This window comes from Eurytemora carolleeae, unplaced genomic scaffold (assembly GCF_000591075.1).
Source record: "Eurytemora carolleeae unplaced genomic scaffold, Eaff_2.0 scaffold34, whole genome shotgun sequence".
Classification (NCBI taxonomy): domain Eukaryota; kingdom Metazoa; phylum Arthropoda; class Copepoda; order Calanoida; family Temoridae; genus Eurytemora; species Eurytemora carolleeae.
In genome coordinates this window covers 333,796-348,534 of record NW_019396116.1, presented here as the reverse complement: position 1 = coordinate 348,534, position 14,739 = coordinate 333,796, and the positions used below count along the sequence as shown (strand labels likewise).

The 14,739-nt window shown below is 32.9% G+C and overlaps 1 protein-coding gene and 1 long non-coding RNA gene across 2 annotated transcripts; both read left to right on the top strand.

Moving 5' to 3' along the window:
- The first annotated feature begins 1 nt into the window (after position 1).
- On the top strand, positions 2 to 1,862 carry LOC111695426 (uncharacterized). The gene is made up of 2 exons (XR_002763867.1): positions 2 to 385; positions 1,691 to 1,862. It is a non-coding gene; the product is annotated as an uncharacterized LOC111695426 (long non-coding RNA).
- Positions 1,863 to 3,431: 1,569 nt separating this feature from the next.
- LOC111695412 (serine protease 55) lies at positions 3,432 to 14,516 on the top strand (the record flags this gene model as incomplete). The annotated part of the gene is made up of 12 exons (XM_023464734.1): positions 3,432 to 3,522; positions 3,997 to 4,321; positions 5,945 to 5,996; positions 7,011 to 7,100; positions 7,706 to 7,785; positions 8,099 to 8,183; positions 9,346 to 9,424; positions 10,321 to 10,406; positions 10,860 to 10,978; positions 11,570 to 11,693; positions 12,444 to 12,571; positions 14,322 to 14,516. Coding segments are annotated over 12 exons (1,440 nt in total), but the record flags the coding sequence as incomplete, so codon positions are not given.
- Positions 14,517 to 14,739: the final 223 nt, after the last annotated feature.

Below are 14,739 nucleotides of genomic sequence, written 5' to 3'. Positions count from 1 at the left end.
GCCATATGGGGACACAAGAGTAGCTTATCAATCTAGCTATTAATCAGGCTCTAAATGCCACAAAGTGACACAAGCGTTGCTTATCAATCTCGCAATTAATTTGGCTGTAAATGCCACAGAGGGACACAAGCATAGCTATTGAAAAAGCTATGGATTAGGCTCTACCTACATGCCACACAGGGACACAAGCATAGCTATCAAACAAGCTATGGATTTGGCTCTATAAATGTCACACAAGGACACAATCTATGGATTCAGCCCTAAATCCCACAAAAGGACACAAGTTTAGCTATCGAACAAGCTATGGATTTGGCTCTAAAGGCCTCAAAAGGACACAAGCATTGGCTATTTATCAAGCCCTTAAACAATCTCTACCCTAAACGAGGTATGACTTCAACTCGAATACTCAACAGGGGACAATTACTCTACACTGTAATCAAAGCAGATTTGATTTGATTTACAAAATCTATATGTTACATGTTAAGTTCCAATATGTATTCATAGTATTACGCAGGAATATAATCTAATCACATTACACAGCTAGTCTATAGTTTTACATATTTAAGGATTAGTGAGGATAGATATAACGTAGTTAAGCTATCTCCGCACATATTTATAAGTTGAATGTACGTATTAAAAGGGGTTTAAGCTAACCATGCTACATATTCATTTGAAACACAGTTCAAATGAATAATTTTGTTTTACGTAGAAGTTTACAAACATAGATTATAAATTATGTACAATGTACTGCAAGTTTACAGAATATCATGTGACCGGATATTTCTTACAGATGTTCATAATTGTCCCTTCCCNGACAGTTTCCGTCTTCCTATGTCCGTTGACATGTCCCAAATAAAATCCTATATGTTATAAACTGGAGACAGTTTCCGTCTTCCTATGTCCGTTGACATGTCCCAAATAAAATCCTATATGTTATAAACTGGAGACAGTTTCCGTCTTCCTATGTCCGTTGACATGTCCCAAATAAAATCCTATATGTTATAAACTGGAGACAGTTTCCGTCTTCCTATGTCCGTTGACATGTCCCAAATAAAATCCTATATGTTATAAACTGGAGACAGTTTCCGTCTTCCTATGTCCGTTGACATGTCCCAAATCAAACTTTATCAGGGAGCGTAAGCCCCGGCTCCTTGGTAAATAATTATCTATATTTGTTTTAATCCTCTTCATGCATCGAGATCTTGCCAGGATACATGTGTTGCATGAAACGTGTTGGGTCGTCTTTACATTGGGTAGTCCGGACTGGACGGTACAGGTTGTACCGGCTTGGATTATACAACTTTTATAGCGATATGCATGACTTCTTTGCAATAAATAACAAAACCACTTTTTAGACTTTAGAGCTGAAAATTGAGATAAATGCTTGATTTCCTCTTTTTGTTTATTATAACTTTATTTCAATCTTTAATTTGTATATAGTCAAGTGTCTAAAATTGAGCCAATCAAACAGCCAATCAGAAGCCAGGAAATTCGAACTTTTGCTGGCCATTTAATGAAAGAACTCTCATTTGTTGGAATCCAGTAAGAATATCCAAAAAGAGGAAAAAAGAGCGAATAAAGCGGAAATCAAAAGTGTCCACAGTCGATATTCAGATAATCTATCTCTATTAAGGGATCCAATTTCTAAAATTTTCACCTTAGATCAATTATATTTTGATTTCCCTTCAAGGTTTGGGGGAGAAAGTAGCAGCCCTGAACTTGCTGTACTGGATTCTACAGATCTTATGTGCCCTGGTAGCTTGGATGTCTGTTGCAAGGTAAATTTAAAGGGAGTGTTCATCTAGAAGTACACGATGTATCTTAGTAAATTCCACTCTTATTGTAGATTTTAAGAATTTTTTTGAAGTTTTCAATAAATGAGCGTGTGCTCACTCGTTTCTAGGATTGTGCTGTGTAATTGATAAAGACTGAAATGGTTCTAATGTAAAAAGTTGATGCATTTGGACAAACAGAAGTTTCCTTTTAGATTTAGAAAACTTTTTCTTTCGCATTTACTGTTTAAACATCTAGGGGGGAGGGGGGGCCGTGTGGGGGGAAATAACCCAATTAAGAAAAATCTAAAAAAAAATTTGAAGGTTGAAAATGATAATTATCTCTGTACACTGACCCCCCCCTCCTTCTCTTCCCCCCTCCACCTACCTCCCCTCCCCACACTTGTCCCTTGGGATACATAATGGTCCTGTAGATAAGGCAATACAATTACTCTTAATACACTTTCTTACTGAAAATAAAATAGCTTTTTCGATAAACTCCTTGAAAGAAAAAATACTTATTCTTTTATTGCACCTGCGCTGTGCTGAAATAAACATTAAAAATTGGCTGAAAGGGGGGGGGGGTTGTGTTAATTTTTTAAGTTCTTAATCTCGGCCACTTTGCATTGGAAGTCACATCATTTATGCGACATAACTGGAACGAGACTTGGTGACCTCTTGCTCCTCTAGTTGCGATTTTACGCACAATTTTGATCAGGTGGGATTATGTTCTCCAACGCAATTGTATTTTACTTGGGCGCAATTGCGATCCCTGTAAACTCCTAACAATTGCGCTCAACGGAATTGAGATTGGAAACCCTAGTTGGGATAAGTTTGGCGTGCGGCGATGTTTTTTTAAAACCATTTAAGGGTAATAAAGCATTTAAATGCAAGCTTTTAAACTTTTATGGTTTAAATATTAAAATTAGAGGCAAAAATGCTCATTTTTTTTGAAAAATGAAATTTCTTAGATATTAGAATCGAATTTTCAGGGGATATTAGTTCCAAAACTAACACTTTTCCATTTCCAACACTGAGCCAAATCTGCAAAGTTATCTTTTTCAAGAGTATATATCTTCAAATCCAAGTCGAGTAGAACAAAATTACACCATATATTTATAAAAAATGGCTAAAACTATATATTGAAACAATAAATGTCAATTTTTAACTAATAATAAGGTGTGAGAATTAGTTTTTGATGATTCTTGATTTCATTTTCGAACATATCCCTATATTGAAACAATTACCGGATTTCAGCTCATGTCGCGTTTTAGGAACATATCCTGGTTTTGAGACAATTACCGGATTTTAGCTTATGTCGCGTTTTCGGAACATATCCTGGTTTTGAGACAATTACCGGAATTCATATCAATGTCAATTTTCAAGTATTTACGCATTAATGAGACAAAAAAAGATTTTTTGATTTGATAAGGTAAAATATAAACAAAATAGAAAATAAAAACAAACTGTTCCTTTATAATTTAAAAATCATTACAGCATTTAGAAATCAAAATATTAATATCGTTTGTTATTTCAATATAGATTTAACTAGAAATGCGGAAAACTTTTGTTTAAAATGCTTGAAAATAAATCATCCATAATTTCTAATTTAACAGATAAAATGTGGAAAGCTTCTAGAAATAATTCAGAAGTTAATTTTCTATTGTGAGTACACCCACCCCAGGCTATGGAAACACAGGTAAACCAGCTCCTATTGTGAGTACACCCACCCCAGGCTATGGAAACACAGGTAAAAATAACAAAAAACCATGAAAAGATTTTTCCACAAACTCAGATTTTCTGCAATATTTCAATATTTAATCTGACAGAATCGTTATTTTCATAACATCTTATTACATTATTATATTTATATTTAAATTTCAAAACAACGAAACAATAATGTGAAAAACTGCAAGGGGCGCAAAGCTGCCTAAATTTAGTGATTTTTAAAGGGGCTGTGTGTAAACATATCGAAATCCGCGTGTATGTTCAGCTGAAAAATTCCGTGTGTGCTACGTTGAGTTCAGAATGGAGACTCAATGCGCTACTCAGTGCACATCGAAATTTTCAGCTGATCATACAAGCGGATTTCGATATGTTTACACACAGTCCCTTTAATCATCACTGAATTGACGAAAGGTTCAGTTGTAAATCGGACATTGCCCTCTTTAAATGCAGAGTCACAAGATTACGCTTTCAGTCCTTGTAAAATATTTTTTTCTAGAAGATTCCAGCGAGGAGGTTGAGGACGGAGGTTACAGAGGTGGAGGGGATGATGAGGATAAAAGTGATGAAGATGAAGAAGAAGAAGGTTATGGAGGAAATGCAGAGGACAAATCTAAAGATGGAGATGGTGGTTATGGTGGTGGAGATGGTGCTGCAGGTGGTAAAACTGGAGATGGTGGATATGGTGGTAAAGAGGGTGCTGATGGTAAGACTGAAGAGGGAGCTGGTGGATATGGCGGGGATGAGGCAGGGGGAGATATAGATGATGCTGTGTGCACTGGAGACTGTTCAAAAACAAAACTTCCATTAAAATTTCAAAGCAGGTAAGGACGCTAAAGATAAATACCATAAAATTAACTGAACCGACGCGCCGATGGAGACCAAATTTTTTGTGGATACTCATTTAACCACTTTGCGTAAAATGACGGAAGATTAAAATCTAAAATGTTTTCAATTAAGTTTATATCTTGAATATTTAATATGTAACCAATAAAGGAACGGAGTTCTTTCATAAACTAGTATTTTCTAATCTTTATATCTTTGAAACCCGATGTCGTAGATTTTTTAAATTTGAAAAGTATTCTTATGTTCAGTGCATGGAGTATGAAAGAAAAGCTTTATGCCTAGTAAAAAAATGTGATATTTCATAAAGTAGAAAAGCGTTTACTAGTAGTCCACTATTCTACTAGTCTACAGTGAAAAAAAAAACTCCGAAATAGGAAGACGACAATATAGGAATATTTTAGTGTATTTGTTGTTCTTACAAAGCAAATAGTTTTACTACACACTTTTAAAATCACTGATTAAGTGAAATGGGTCTGTTTACTTTGTACAATTGCCCTGTCCCATGCTGAATGGACTATTTAATGTCATATTTAGAGTCTAAAAGTCGTTTTCCTATTTCAGAGTTTTCTGGTTAGCACTGTACTAGCCAACTAATTCTGTGAATTAATTGTTAGCCTCTCCTTACATCCTATGCATTAGTTTCAACTCTTAAAAGGAATTGAGTTGTTGCCAAAAACTCAAGTTTTCTCCACCATATGCAATTTTTCAACCTGATGGTAAAGCACCTTCTATATTTCAAACTAAGATTATTAACAGAATTCATAGATTAAAATATCTAAGGTCTACGACATTGGGTTTGGTAAGAAATAGGGATTCAAAAATGTGTGTTTGTGACAAAGATTTAATTCATTTTTGGTGGTTGGCTACTGAAATGCATTTCATAAAATTTGATTAACTGTGTTTTAAAAATTTCAAATAGGCAAAACTTTGCTTGTGAGTATTTTTTCGCGAAAATCAATTTTGCGATGGAAGCAAAAACGATGCGGAATTTCGTACCAAAAAAATGCGACCATTTCTTTAAAAATTTCTCATTAATCTGTTTTGCGAAAAAATGAGAAATTTCCCGAAAAAAGGGAAATTTTTGCATTTTTTACTTTCTTCGAACGTAACGTGATGAAATGCGAAATTTTCTCATTTCGCTGGAAACCCTACTTGTGAGGTTCAACAAAAAATGAAGCTTGATCGGTAATCAGTTCAACCGTATTGACGTTTATAGGATTCAAACAAAACTACAAACCGCATTTATAAATCAAAGAAATATATATTGGTTTTTTAAATCAATAATTCCGTGATATTAAAAATTTGGTTTTAAGAGCTTCTCTTGAAATGTTGAAGATTAAAACTTGAAATAAATGGAATAAATAATTTTATGCAAACTATTCCCTTTGTCAGCCCTCTGCAAACAGACAATGGGAAAAAAATGTCGAGCTTGTCAAAATATAAAGAATTTATAAAAATATAAAAAATTTAAATTAATTTGATGGAAGAAATGTCTAAATCTACAAATAGATAAACAGACATAAAGAATTTCTTCTCATCTTTATACAGAAGTGTAGATTTTAAAAATCAGTTTTGAAAAATTTAAAAGTGTTTTAATTTAGGTGTGGAAGAAGAAACCTTTATGGACTTGGCGTTAGGGTCCAAAATTACAAGGTATCTTTTTTAAGATTTAAAAATTTCGTTAACCCCATAAAAGCAGAAATTTTTAAGTATAAACAAGAAATTTCTCAATTTCTTAATTTCTCATAAAAATATATAGTTTGTCTGACAAACAAACAAAAATTTCCTATTTTCCTGTACTTCATAGTATTTTTTTTTTATATAAAGTACGTGCACTTAACCCTATTTCTGTTGGGGGGACAATTTGACGCCTCCTGTAGTTTTTAGCATATCTCAAAAAGTATTGGTCTGAGGCTGTTGAAATTTTCTGAATTTTCCTAGGCACGCTGCCTCAATGACAAGCTTTTCCTGGATCAAAATAAATATTTGTTTTGACCCAATTTAAGTAATCAGATTTTAATAATATTTAGCTATTTAGATTTTTTTGCAAATTATTTACATACAACCAGTCAGAAGAATTTTGCACATTTTTTCTTTTCTTAATTACCCATCAGGTTATTTAAAATTTTGCAACATTTTTTGCATATTTGAATTGGTATGGTCAAGGGCTTTTCGAAAATGTATATTTTATCATTTTTTGCAAGCATTTTTATTATATAACTGGATTTTGCAAAAAATTGCAATTTTTTTGCAGATTCTAAAAGTAGAGCATAAGAGCTTTCCAATGATGTATCATTTGACATATTTGGACATCAAACANGAATAAAAAATATTATGAAATATCAACTATATACGAATGCGTCGAAAAAAAATCGATGGTTATAGGTTGTAATGTCTGAATGATTTGTTAGGAATTAAATTGATCTTTTTACAATCCGAGTCGAATATTGCAACTTTGTGAATTTCTATGGACGCTATGGTCTTCGGAATGAGTTGTGTTTAACAATGTTCTCCTTATAGACGCAAACCAATAGAAGTAAGATTAGTAGCTATGACCATCGAATATTTTTCAGCGTAAGCCTATACCCCCTTTCATTTTTTTGAACACTCCCTTTAAATTTCGGGCTCTGGTGCTAACAGTGAAACTATTTTATCTCTGTTAATTAGGATGGAGAGTCTCAGTTTGGTGAATGGCCGCATATTTGTGCAATTCTAAAAGTGCAGACCACCTCCTCAGGTTACGGGGTCTTTGAAGAGGTAAGATAAACTTTTCAACATGAAGGAATTCAAATACAAAAATTAGAAATCCATTACTTTTTCTCCTTCCTTCTAAATTACTTTGTGCTTTGTAATATGCATAAATTTTTTTAATTTCAAAAAATTAAATGTATGTATGAAACTTCGGAGGGCCAGTCAATCAAAACAGCTATAAATTATGAAATATAAAATGTATTGATTGTGATGCTATCCGAAATATACATATCTATCTATCTAAATATAATAATGTTACATTAACATTGATTTCTTATATTTTTAACTAGCTGTTGTGCCCAAGCGTTGCCCAGGTTTATATTATTATTCAAAGCTACTACGGCCATTTACCCGCACTTGGTATTAAATCATGATTTTAGCTGAAATGCTCGGCGTTGCCAATGGAATTTCAAAAATGTAAAACAAAATGTTACCCTAAGTCACCCCCGGGGTACCTACATACGTACATTTACTATTTAACTAGGGAACAATATTATTTCCAGATCACATGGTTTCCATAATTATTAGTATTTATTTTTAACGTTTTCCACCAATAACATTGTTAAAGACAGGATATAGTAAAAATGTTTTTTTAATTGTTTATTTTGTAGGTGAAAGTTTTTGCAGGCGGGGCTTCTTTAATAGCACCAGGAGTTGTTTTGACAGCAGCCCATAAAGTGAAAGATTTTGTGTAAGTTAAAAAATTGTATTATAAAAATTCTTGATAATTTATTTAAGACTAGGTCGGAAACCCAGCTTTGCCCATGTTACTCATATTATCTCCCGCCGTTTACCCGCACTTTTACTGGGAAACTAAATTTTCGAAATAAAAGTCGACCCACTCAACTCAGAATCTTAAAAGCAAGCATTCCATTTCATTGGCTCTCTTTAGTTTCCCAATCAAAATTTGAGGCAAATTGGTCCAGGTGTTCCTGAGTTATGATAGGACAAACTAACAGACAGATAGACAGACAAACATAAATTGCAACTTTATATGTATATAGAAAAGAGCCAGGACAGTTGATTGTAAGATGTGGAGAATGGGATACACAAACCAACAGTGAACCTCTTCCTCATCAAGATCGGAAGGTACATGTATACAATTACGCTTATTGTTCCTATAATGATGGACGATCGTTTAATATTATTCAATGATTGTCTAATCAAATATTGAAGTAAAAAATTGCAAGGAGCTCTGAATTTAAAAGGAGAAAATTAAGTTAAGAAATTGTGTAGATTCGTCACCTTGTGGGAAACTCTGTCTTATTAAAAATTATGCAATTTCTAAGTAAGAGCAAAAGTGAAATTGCTTATGATATACAAACTGAAGTTTATGTCTGGTCTAACACTACCGCTATTCGTGAATCGCAATTGTTAAATGAATTGAAATGTCAAGAAAGGGTAAAAAGCTGATTTTTCCATAATATTCACTCTTGGGTCAAAGCATTTGTATTGGTAATCCCTTCATATAAAAGTATTTTATAAATCCTTATTGATTTAATGGTTATAGTTTAATGCTTTCAGCTTCTACCAAATAGGAGCCAAACAACATCTATCTCTGCCAAGTAGAATGCATATCTACTGATTAAGCACTTAATAGCTTCGAAATAAAATTTTCTGCTATCCGCTATCAAGTTCATAGCTTTAAGAATTTAGCTTCCCTTATGGTGTAAAGTTGGTCTTGAGTTTATAAAACTTTTCCTTTTATCATCATGAATCTTAAAACTTGCGTTGTTCGAAAGAAATTCAGATATATCTAGAATTCCTTTATTGTTAAATGAGAGTGTTGAAAGAAAAATATGGAGGAAGATAAGTTTACTCTAACCACTAATCTTGTACGTGTGAAGTAGGTCAAATAGGTCTATGACAGGCTAGGTACTGTAAAATATGTTTACTCTAACCACTAATCTTGTACGTGTGAAGTAGGTCAAATAGGTCTATGACAGGCTGGGTACTCTAAAAAGTCTGGCCGAGGCAATTAAAGTTGACAGAGTCGGCATAGGATATGGTACAACAGGGGTCGGTGCGGTGTGAAATCAAATTGACCCTAGTCCACCGTGATACCACATTGATCCAGAGTGTGAAAAGTAGCATCAGTTGTCAAGACTGTGTTGACTTTAAAGTGTCGTAACACTTGTTGTTAGTTTTAGCTTTAAGATGTAATAGACAAAATTGTTATCGATTATTGTTTGAGAGCTTGCAACATTCTAATAACTGTGATAACATTGTTTTTATCCAATATTGTTGGTAGGTTAAGGAAGTTGTTCTACATCCTGAATTCAATATAAAGAACCTGGCTAATACTGCATCATTACTTTTCCTCGAGCAAGGTCATTTTTTCCTACAACATTGTAAATTTTAAGAAACTTTTAAAAATGGAACTGAGTCATTGTCACAAACTTTGATTTTCTCATCACTGTATCTTCGCAACTCAATGTCGTAGATCTTTGATATTTTTGAACTTGTAATTTCTTTTTGATCAAATAATCTAAGTTTGAAATATCAAAGTTTGTAGAACTAGTAGCTTTGAACTTGCTGCAGCTGCTCTGAAAGTCGCCATTTTAAATCTTTTCTTATTTTCGCGGATTTTTTGTTTAATTTACATTTTATGAATAATTAAATTTAGACATTTCCGGGCAATATTTTTCAACTTCGACTAGTGAGTTGCTACAAAAATGTTTAGCCATTTTAGCGTTTATTGGACACAAAGAAGCGTATATAAGAAAATATATGTCTTCCTTTTTTATACATAATAAGTTCTATAAAAAAAAGCCTGAAGACTATATGTAGATAAATCTACAGAAAAGGATAATTGTCTCGCTTTTTTATTATTGCCCAATTATAGATAGACCCACAGAATATATCTTTATATAAACATTTATCTTTTTTCTAAATATACAATATAGAGAAATATTCTAATATGTAGACAGTCAGGAAAATATTTGCTAGCTCTGATTTTAATATTTTCAGCAAATAGAATATTTAGATTTTGTGAAAACTTCATCAAAAATTAAATATGTACACTTTATCTGGAAATGCTCCATGCAGGCTATATCTTTAGTTTAGATGTTTTTTTTTACCATATTAACCCTATTCCAGCTAGGAAGGGGGGGGGGGGTGATTTNTATCGACACTATATGTTTTAGATTTTATTCTGGCCGAGCATATCGACACTATATGTTTTAGATTTCATTCTGGCCGAGCATATAGACACTATATGTTTTAGATTTCATTCTGGCCGAGCATATCGACACTATATGTTTACCTGATATAGGAGAAGAATTTGTGGATGAATCTGAGTGTTTTGTAAAGGTAAATTATTCAGCTAATCAGAGCTGGGAATCATCATAATCCCGATCGTTTGATCTCGATATCCTTTGATATTTTAATTATTCCTCTCATGAACAAAACTCCCTTCAACCCCTGACTGGGAACCATTAGCATGTACGGAATAAGAAATAAAGATTTAACTAATATGCAGAATAAACAAAAGATTGAGATCAAGAATTGATCTCGATATCCATAATACAGGAGTTCCCAGCTCTTAGAGAAGAGTTTTGGAAGTTAATCATGCTCAGCATTTCAAAAATTCACAATTTTATGAAATTTTGATGTTGTAGAATCTTAAAGCTTTATTTATTTTTATTTTTTTTATTTAATCAATTTTGATGAGAAATGAAAATTTTTCCATTCACACTTCTTGAAAACGTTGAATGGCAAGTTTGAAATAAATTTTAATAAAATTATATTTTCTTTATTGCTCAGGGTTGGGGCAAAGATAAATGGACTGATGGTGAATATCAAGTTGTATTGAAGGAGGTTTCCCTTCCAATGGTAGAAAGACAGGAGTGCTTGAGCTCATTGAAGAAAACCAGGCTTGGAAGGTAAGTTGATAATGTTCCGAAAGAAGATGTAAATTTGTCAATGTTTTACCCTGAAAATGAAGCCCTGCACGAAAATTCGAGTAAAATACTTTTTTTATTTTTTAACTTTTTTTTAAAATGGTAAATAATTCAATTTGGTGGTCGTCTTGTTCACGTACTTTGGGGGACGATAATTTGACCGCTAGATGTATCACGCAAAATACTTATCTGTATAGGTAGATAATTTATACGACCATAGTACGACCACAATTGTTGGACATCATGTGGTCGACCACTGTAATGTTGAAAGGAATGGCCTCTGAATACTGTACACCAGTAAACAAGCGAATGATATATTTTACAGAGAAAAGCTTTAAATGTTTTTAAAAAATGGTTAGTTAAGGAATATAAAGTTACCCTAAAAATTGATTTAAATTACGAATTAAGTGTAATTTTATATCTTTTATATCAAATTCTTAATATTTTGCAACATTTAATAGATTTTATCATGTTCTTAATTTCCAATTACAAACAGTTATTAATGAAAAACATGACATCACTGAAAAGCGATGATTAAAAATAAAAGTTTCAGATCTTAAAAATAATTTTTAGAAATTTCCGATTGGATCAAAGTTTTTTGTGTGCTGGAGGGGAGGTTGGTCAGGATGCCTGTAAGGGGGATGGTGGGGGACCTCTTGTCTGTCCAATGAAATCCAATCCAGACAGATTTGTCCAGGTATACAAACACACACAAATGACGTTTGTACAGTTGTACAGCATGTCTAATTCATAGCAGTTCCCTATAAACTCGTGACTAATCAAAGAAGCAGGACTTAGTTTTATTAATTTATGAACTACTTTGTTTGCAAGCTGTTTTATATCTAAGAAAATTCTTCGGTATTTGCGAGGGATTGAAGTAACGTCAGCTGAGTTGAGTTTACACTGTGCATTAGCGTGTAGACACCCCTTTTATGGAAATTAGAACACTATTTGAGAGAAATATACAGGGAGTTCTCTGTCCTTGATGAACTGCCCAAAAGCATGAAGGGTCACTTTCAATCCACTGCAAACTAAACAGAAGGAGAAGGTCAAATTTATGCGACAGTTACATTATTAACAACTTTGTGACAGCTTATAGCTCATCTAGTTTTGATTTTACGCACAAGTTTGAGAAAATCAAAATATATCCGGTTACATATTAGAAATATATCCGGTTACATATTAGAAATATATCCGGTTACATATTAGAAATATATCCGGTTACATATTAGAAATATATCCGGTTACATATTCCAGTTACATATTAGAAATATATCCGGTTACATATTAGAAATATATCCGGTTAAATATTATATATCTGTTTACATATTATTATAAATATATTCGGTTACATATTAGAAATATATCCGGTTACATATTAGAAATATATCCGGTTACATATTAGAAACTTATCTATTTATTAATTCTAACTGTAATTTTACTTAAGGTTGGTATTGTAGCGTGGGGTATTGGTTGTGGTGACGCTATCCCTGGAGTTTACACATCAGTGGAACATATTGGATGTTGGATAGATTATACTCTCAAGTGCAAACTTGGAGATAATTATCAACTCAGGTAAATTAAGATTTACATTTCCTTCTGGATCAGTTGGATTTCGTTAACCATCTAACAGGGAGATTTCAAAAGCTCTGAATAGTCAACAATTCACGCCCAACCGAAGAACATTTGAATATCCGAGCTGGGCCAACCTTTGCACTCCTAGCTTTTACAGTTATTAAAGCGGCAGACCTGTGTGAATTGCTTGAAAAAAATAAGACTGTAACCTTTGAAACCCCTTGGACCTAAATAACATAATAATTTTTTTATATGAAATTAATCTTGAATGTTTATGCACTCAGTTTTGAATAGTTTCACATCAATGCAATAATATATTCTTTGGGGGGAAAAAACAGCTGTTGAACGAGCAGTTGAGTTTATACTCAGCTAAGAATAATTACTGAAAACTTTTTTTACAAATTTTATATCTTCAGCCAATTTTAGTTTATACATTTTAAAATTCAAGTTTTTTTTCAACCCCTGGAAATGCAAGTTGTTATATTACTTTTTTACTTCAATCATCACATTTACACTTTTTATATTGTTTTTTTGTCTTCTGCCACTGTAAGAAATAAATACACATTTTTATAGCAAATCAAGTAAGAAAAAATGTTAAACCCAGTGGTTGAAAGAACAAAAAATTGGTAAAAAAGTGGAAAGTCACCCTGGTCAAAAGCGATATTAAACTAAAAAGTACAATCACAGCGGTTGAACTATTTTCAATTACACACAATTAATCTAGAATCAAGATTCAATCAATGAACTATTCAGTCTTACAAAGCCCAAAACACTATTTTATTTATTTAATTTTCTGTTTTAAAATTTACCATCTTTAACACAGGAAGAGAAAATTGTATACACAAAATGTAGAGTTAACTCTTCCTGTAAACATTTGCATAAATTTGAATATTACATCCGCTTAAACTAAAAATGGATGCACAAATGGGATAGTAATGCAAGTTACACAAATTCTTTCAACCTAACAAAAAATCTTGATTTAATGAAGTTTCAGTGAACAAATCTGAACAATCCTGAAATGTAAAATTCCCAAAAACCATCAAAAATTCTTTTCTTTTATTCAAATCTTTTCTAAAATTATACTTTAAAACACTAATCTTTTTTATTCCTTTCTTTGAACAATTGTGTTTTCTCAAATTCATTGATTTCACAGAGCAAATTGATTGATTGAATATTGATAATAAACAGAACGAAAACTAATGCTTTTTTATACAACCATGACATTAATCACAATTTCACCCTGACTGACTTCTGCACCTACGTAACCAGAGTAACTTCGCATCAGGAATAAAAAACTTCCAGTCAGCTATAGTAGGTCTCAATTACATGTGCTGGTTCAAAAGCTTGATACACAGGAAACGTATTTTACACTTCTCCACTACCCAGGGAGCCGGGGAAGGCAGACGGCCAAAAGCCACAACATTTTTCCTTCCATGCCATATATAAGCTTTTTTGTCTTTCAGCATGGTCATGAGCCACAACCATACAGTCTACCATGCCACAGCATTTAAGTCTTCTGGCAGTTATATATGTTTTAAAATGATAAATTTAGTACATTCAAATTGTGACTTTCATAAATCCAGCGACGTCATGCAAGATTTGATATTTGCAAGTTGCCTGAAATCTCTTAATTTGTTAAAATTTTTGCCGTTTTAACAGCTATAGGATAAGTTCTATTAGGTATTTACAAACTCCGATTGTTCCAGAATAAAAATTTGTTTAAACCCTAGTTTAATTACTTATATTTCAGATATGGTACTGAGTGTACTCCATGGCTCCAGGGTAAACAGAATAACCCCAAATCCGCAACTGCGTACAAGTGTACTGTACAGTGGACAGACAGGGAGAGATCAGTTGATGACTACTTGTCAGGTGGAGGTGAGGCAGGACAAAGCCTGCCGGAGAAAATTCAGATCCCTGCTGGATATTAATTATTTAGAAATGACCAAGAATGTAAGGCAAGGAAAGTCAATTGCGGTTGTGTATACTCTGTGTACATATTGAAACCAGTTCTCTCTGGGCGGAATTTTTAAACAATAATAGATGCATCAGTGTTCGTTTAGTATCCGAGGAGGTTAAAAGCATTAAATTTTGATAATTTTGATAATATTCACATAATAATTTCCTATGACCAGAATATTTTATTGATTTTTTATGTGAATAATGGA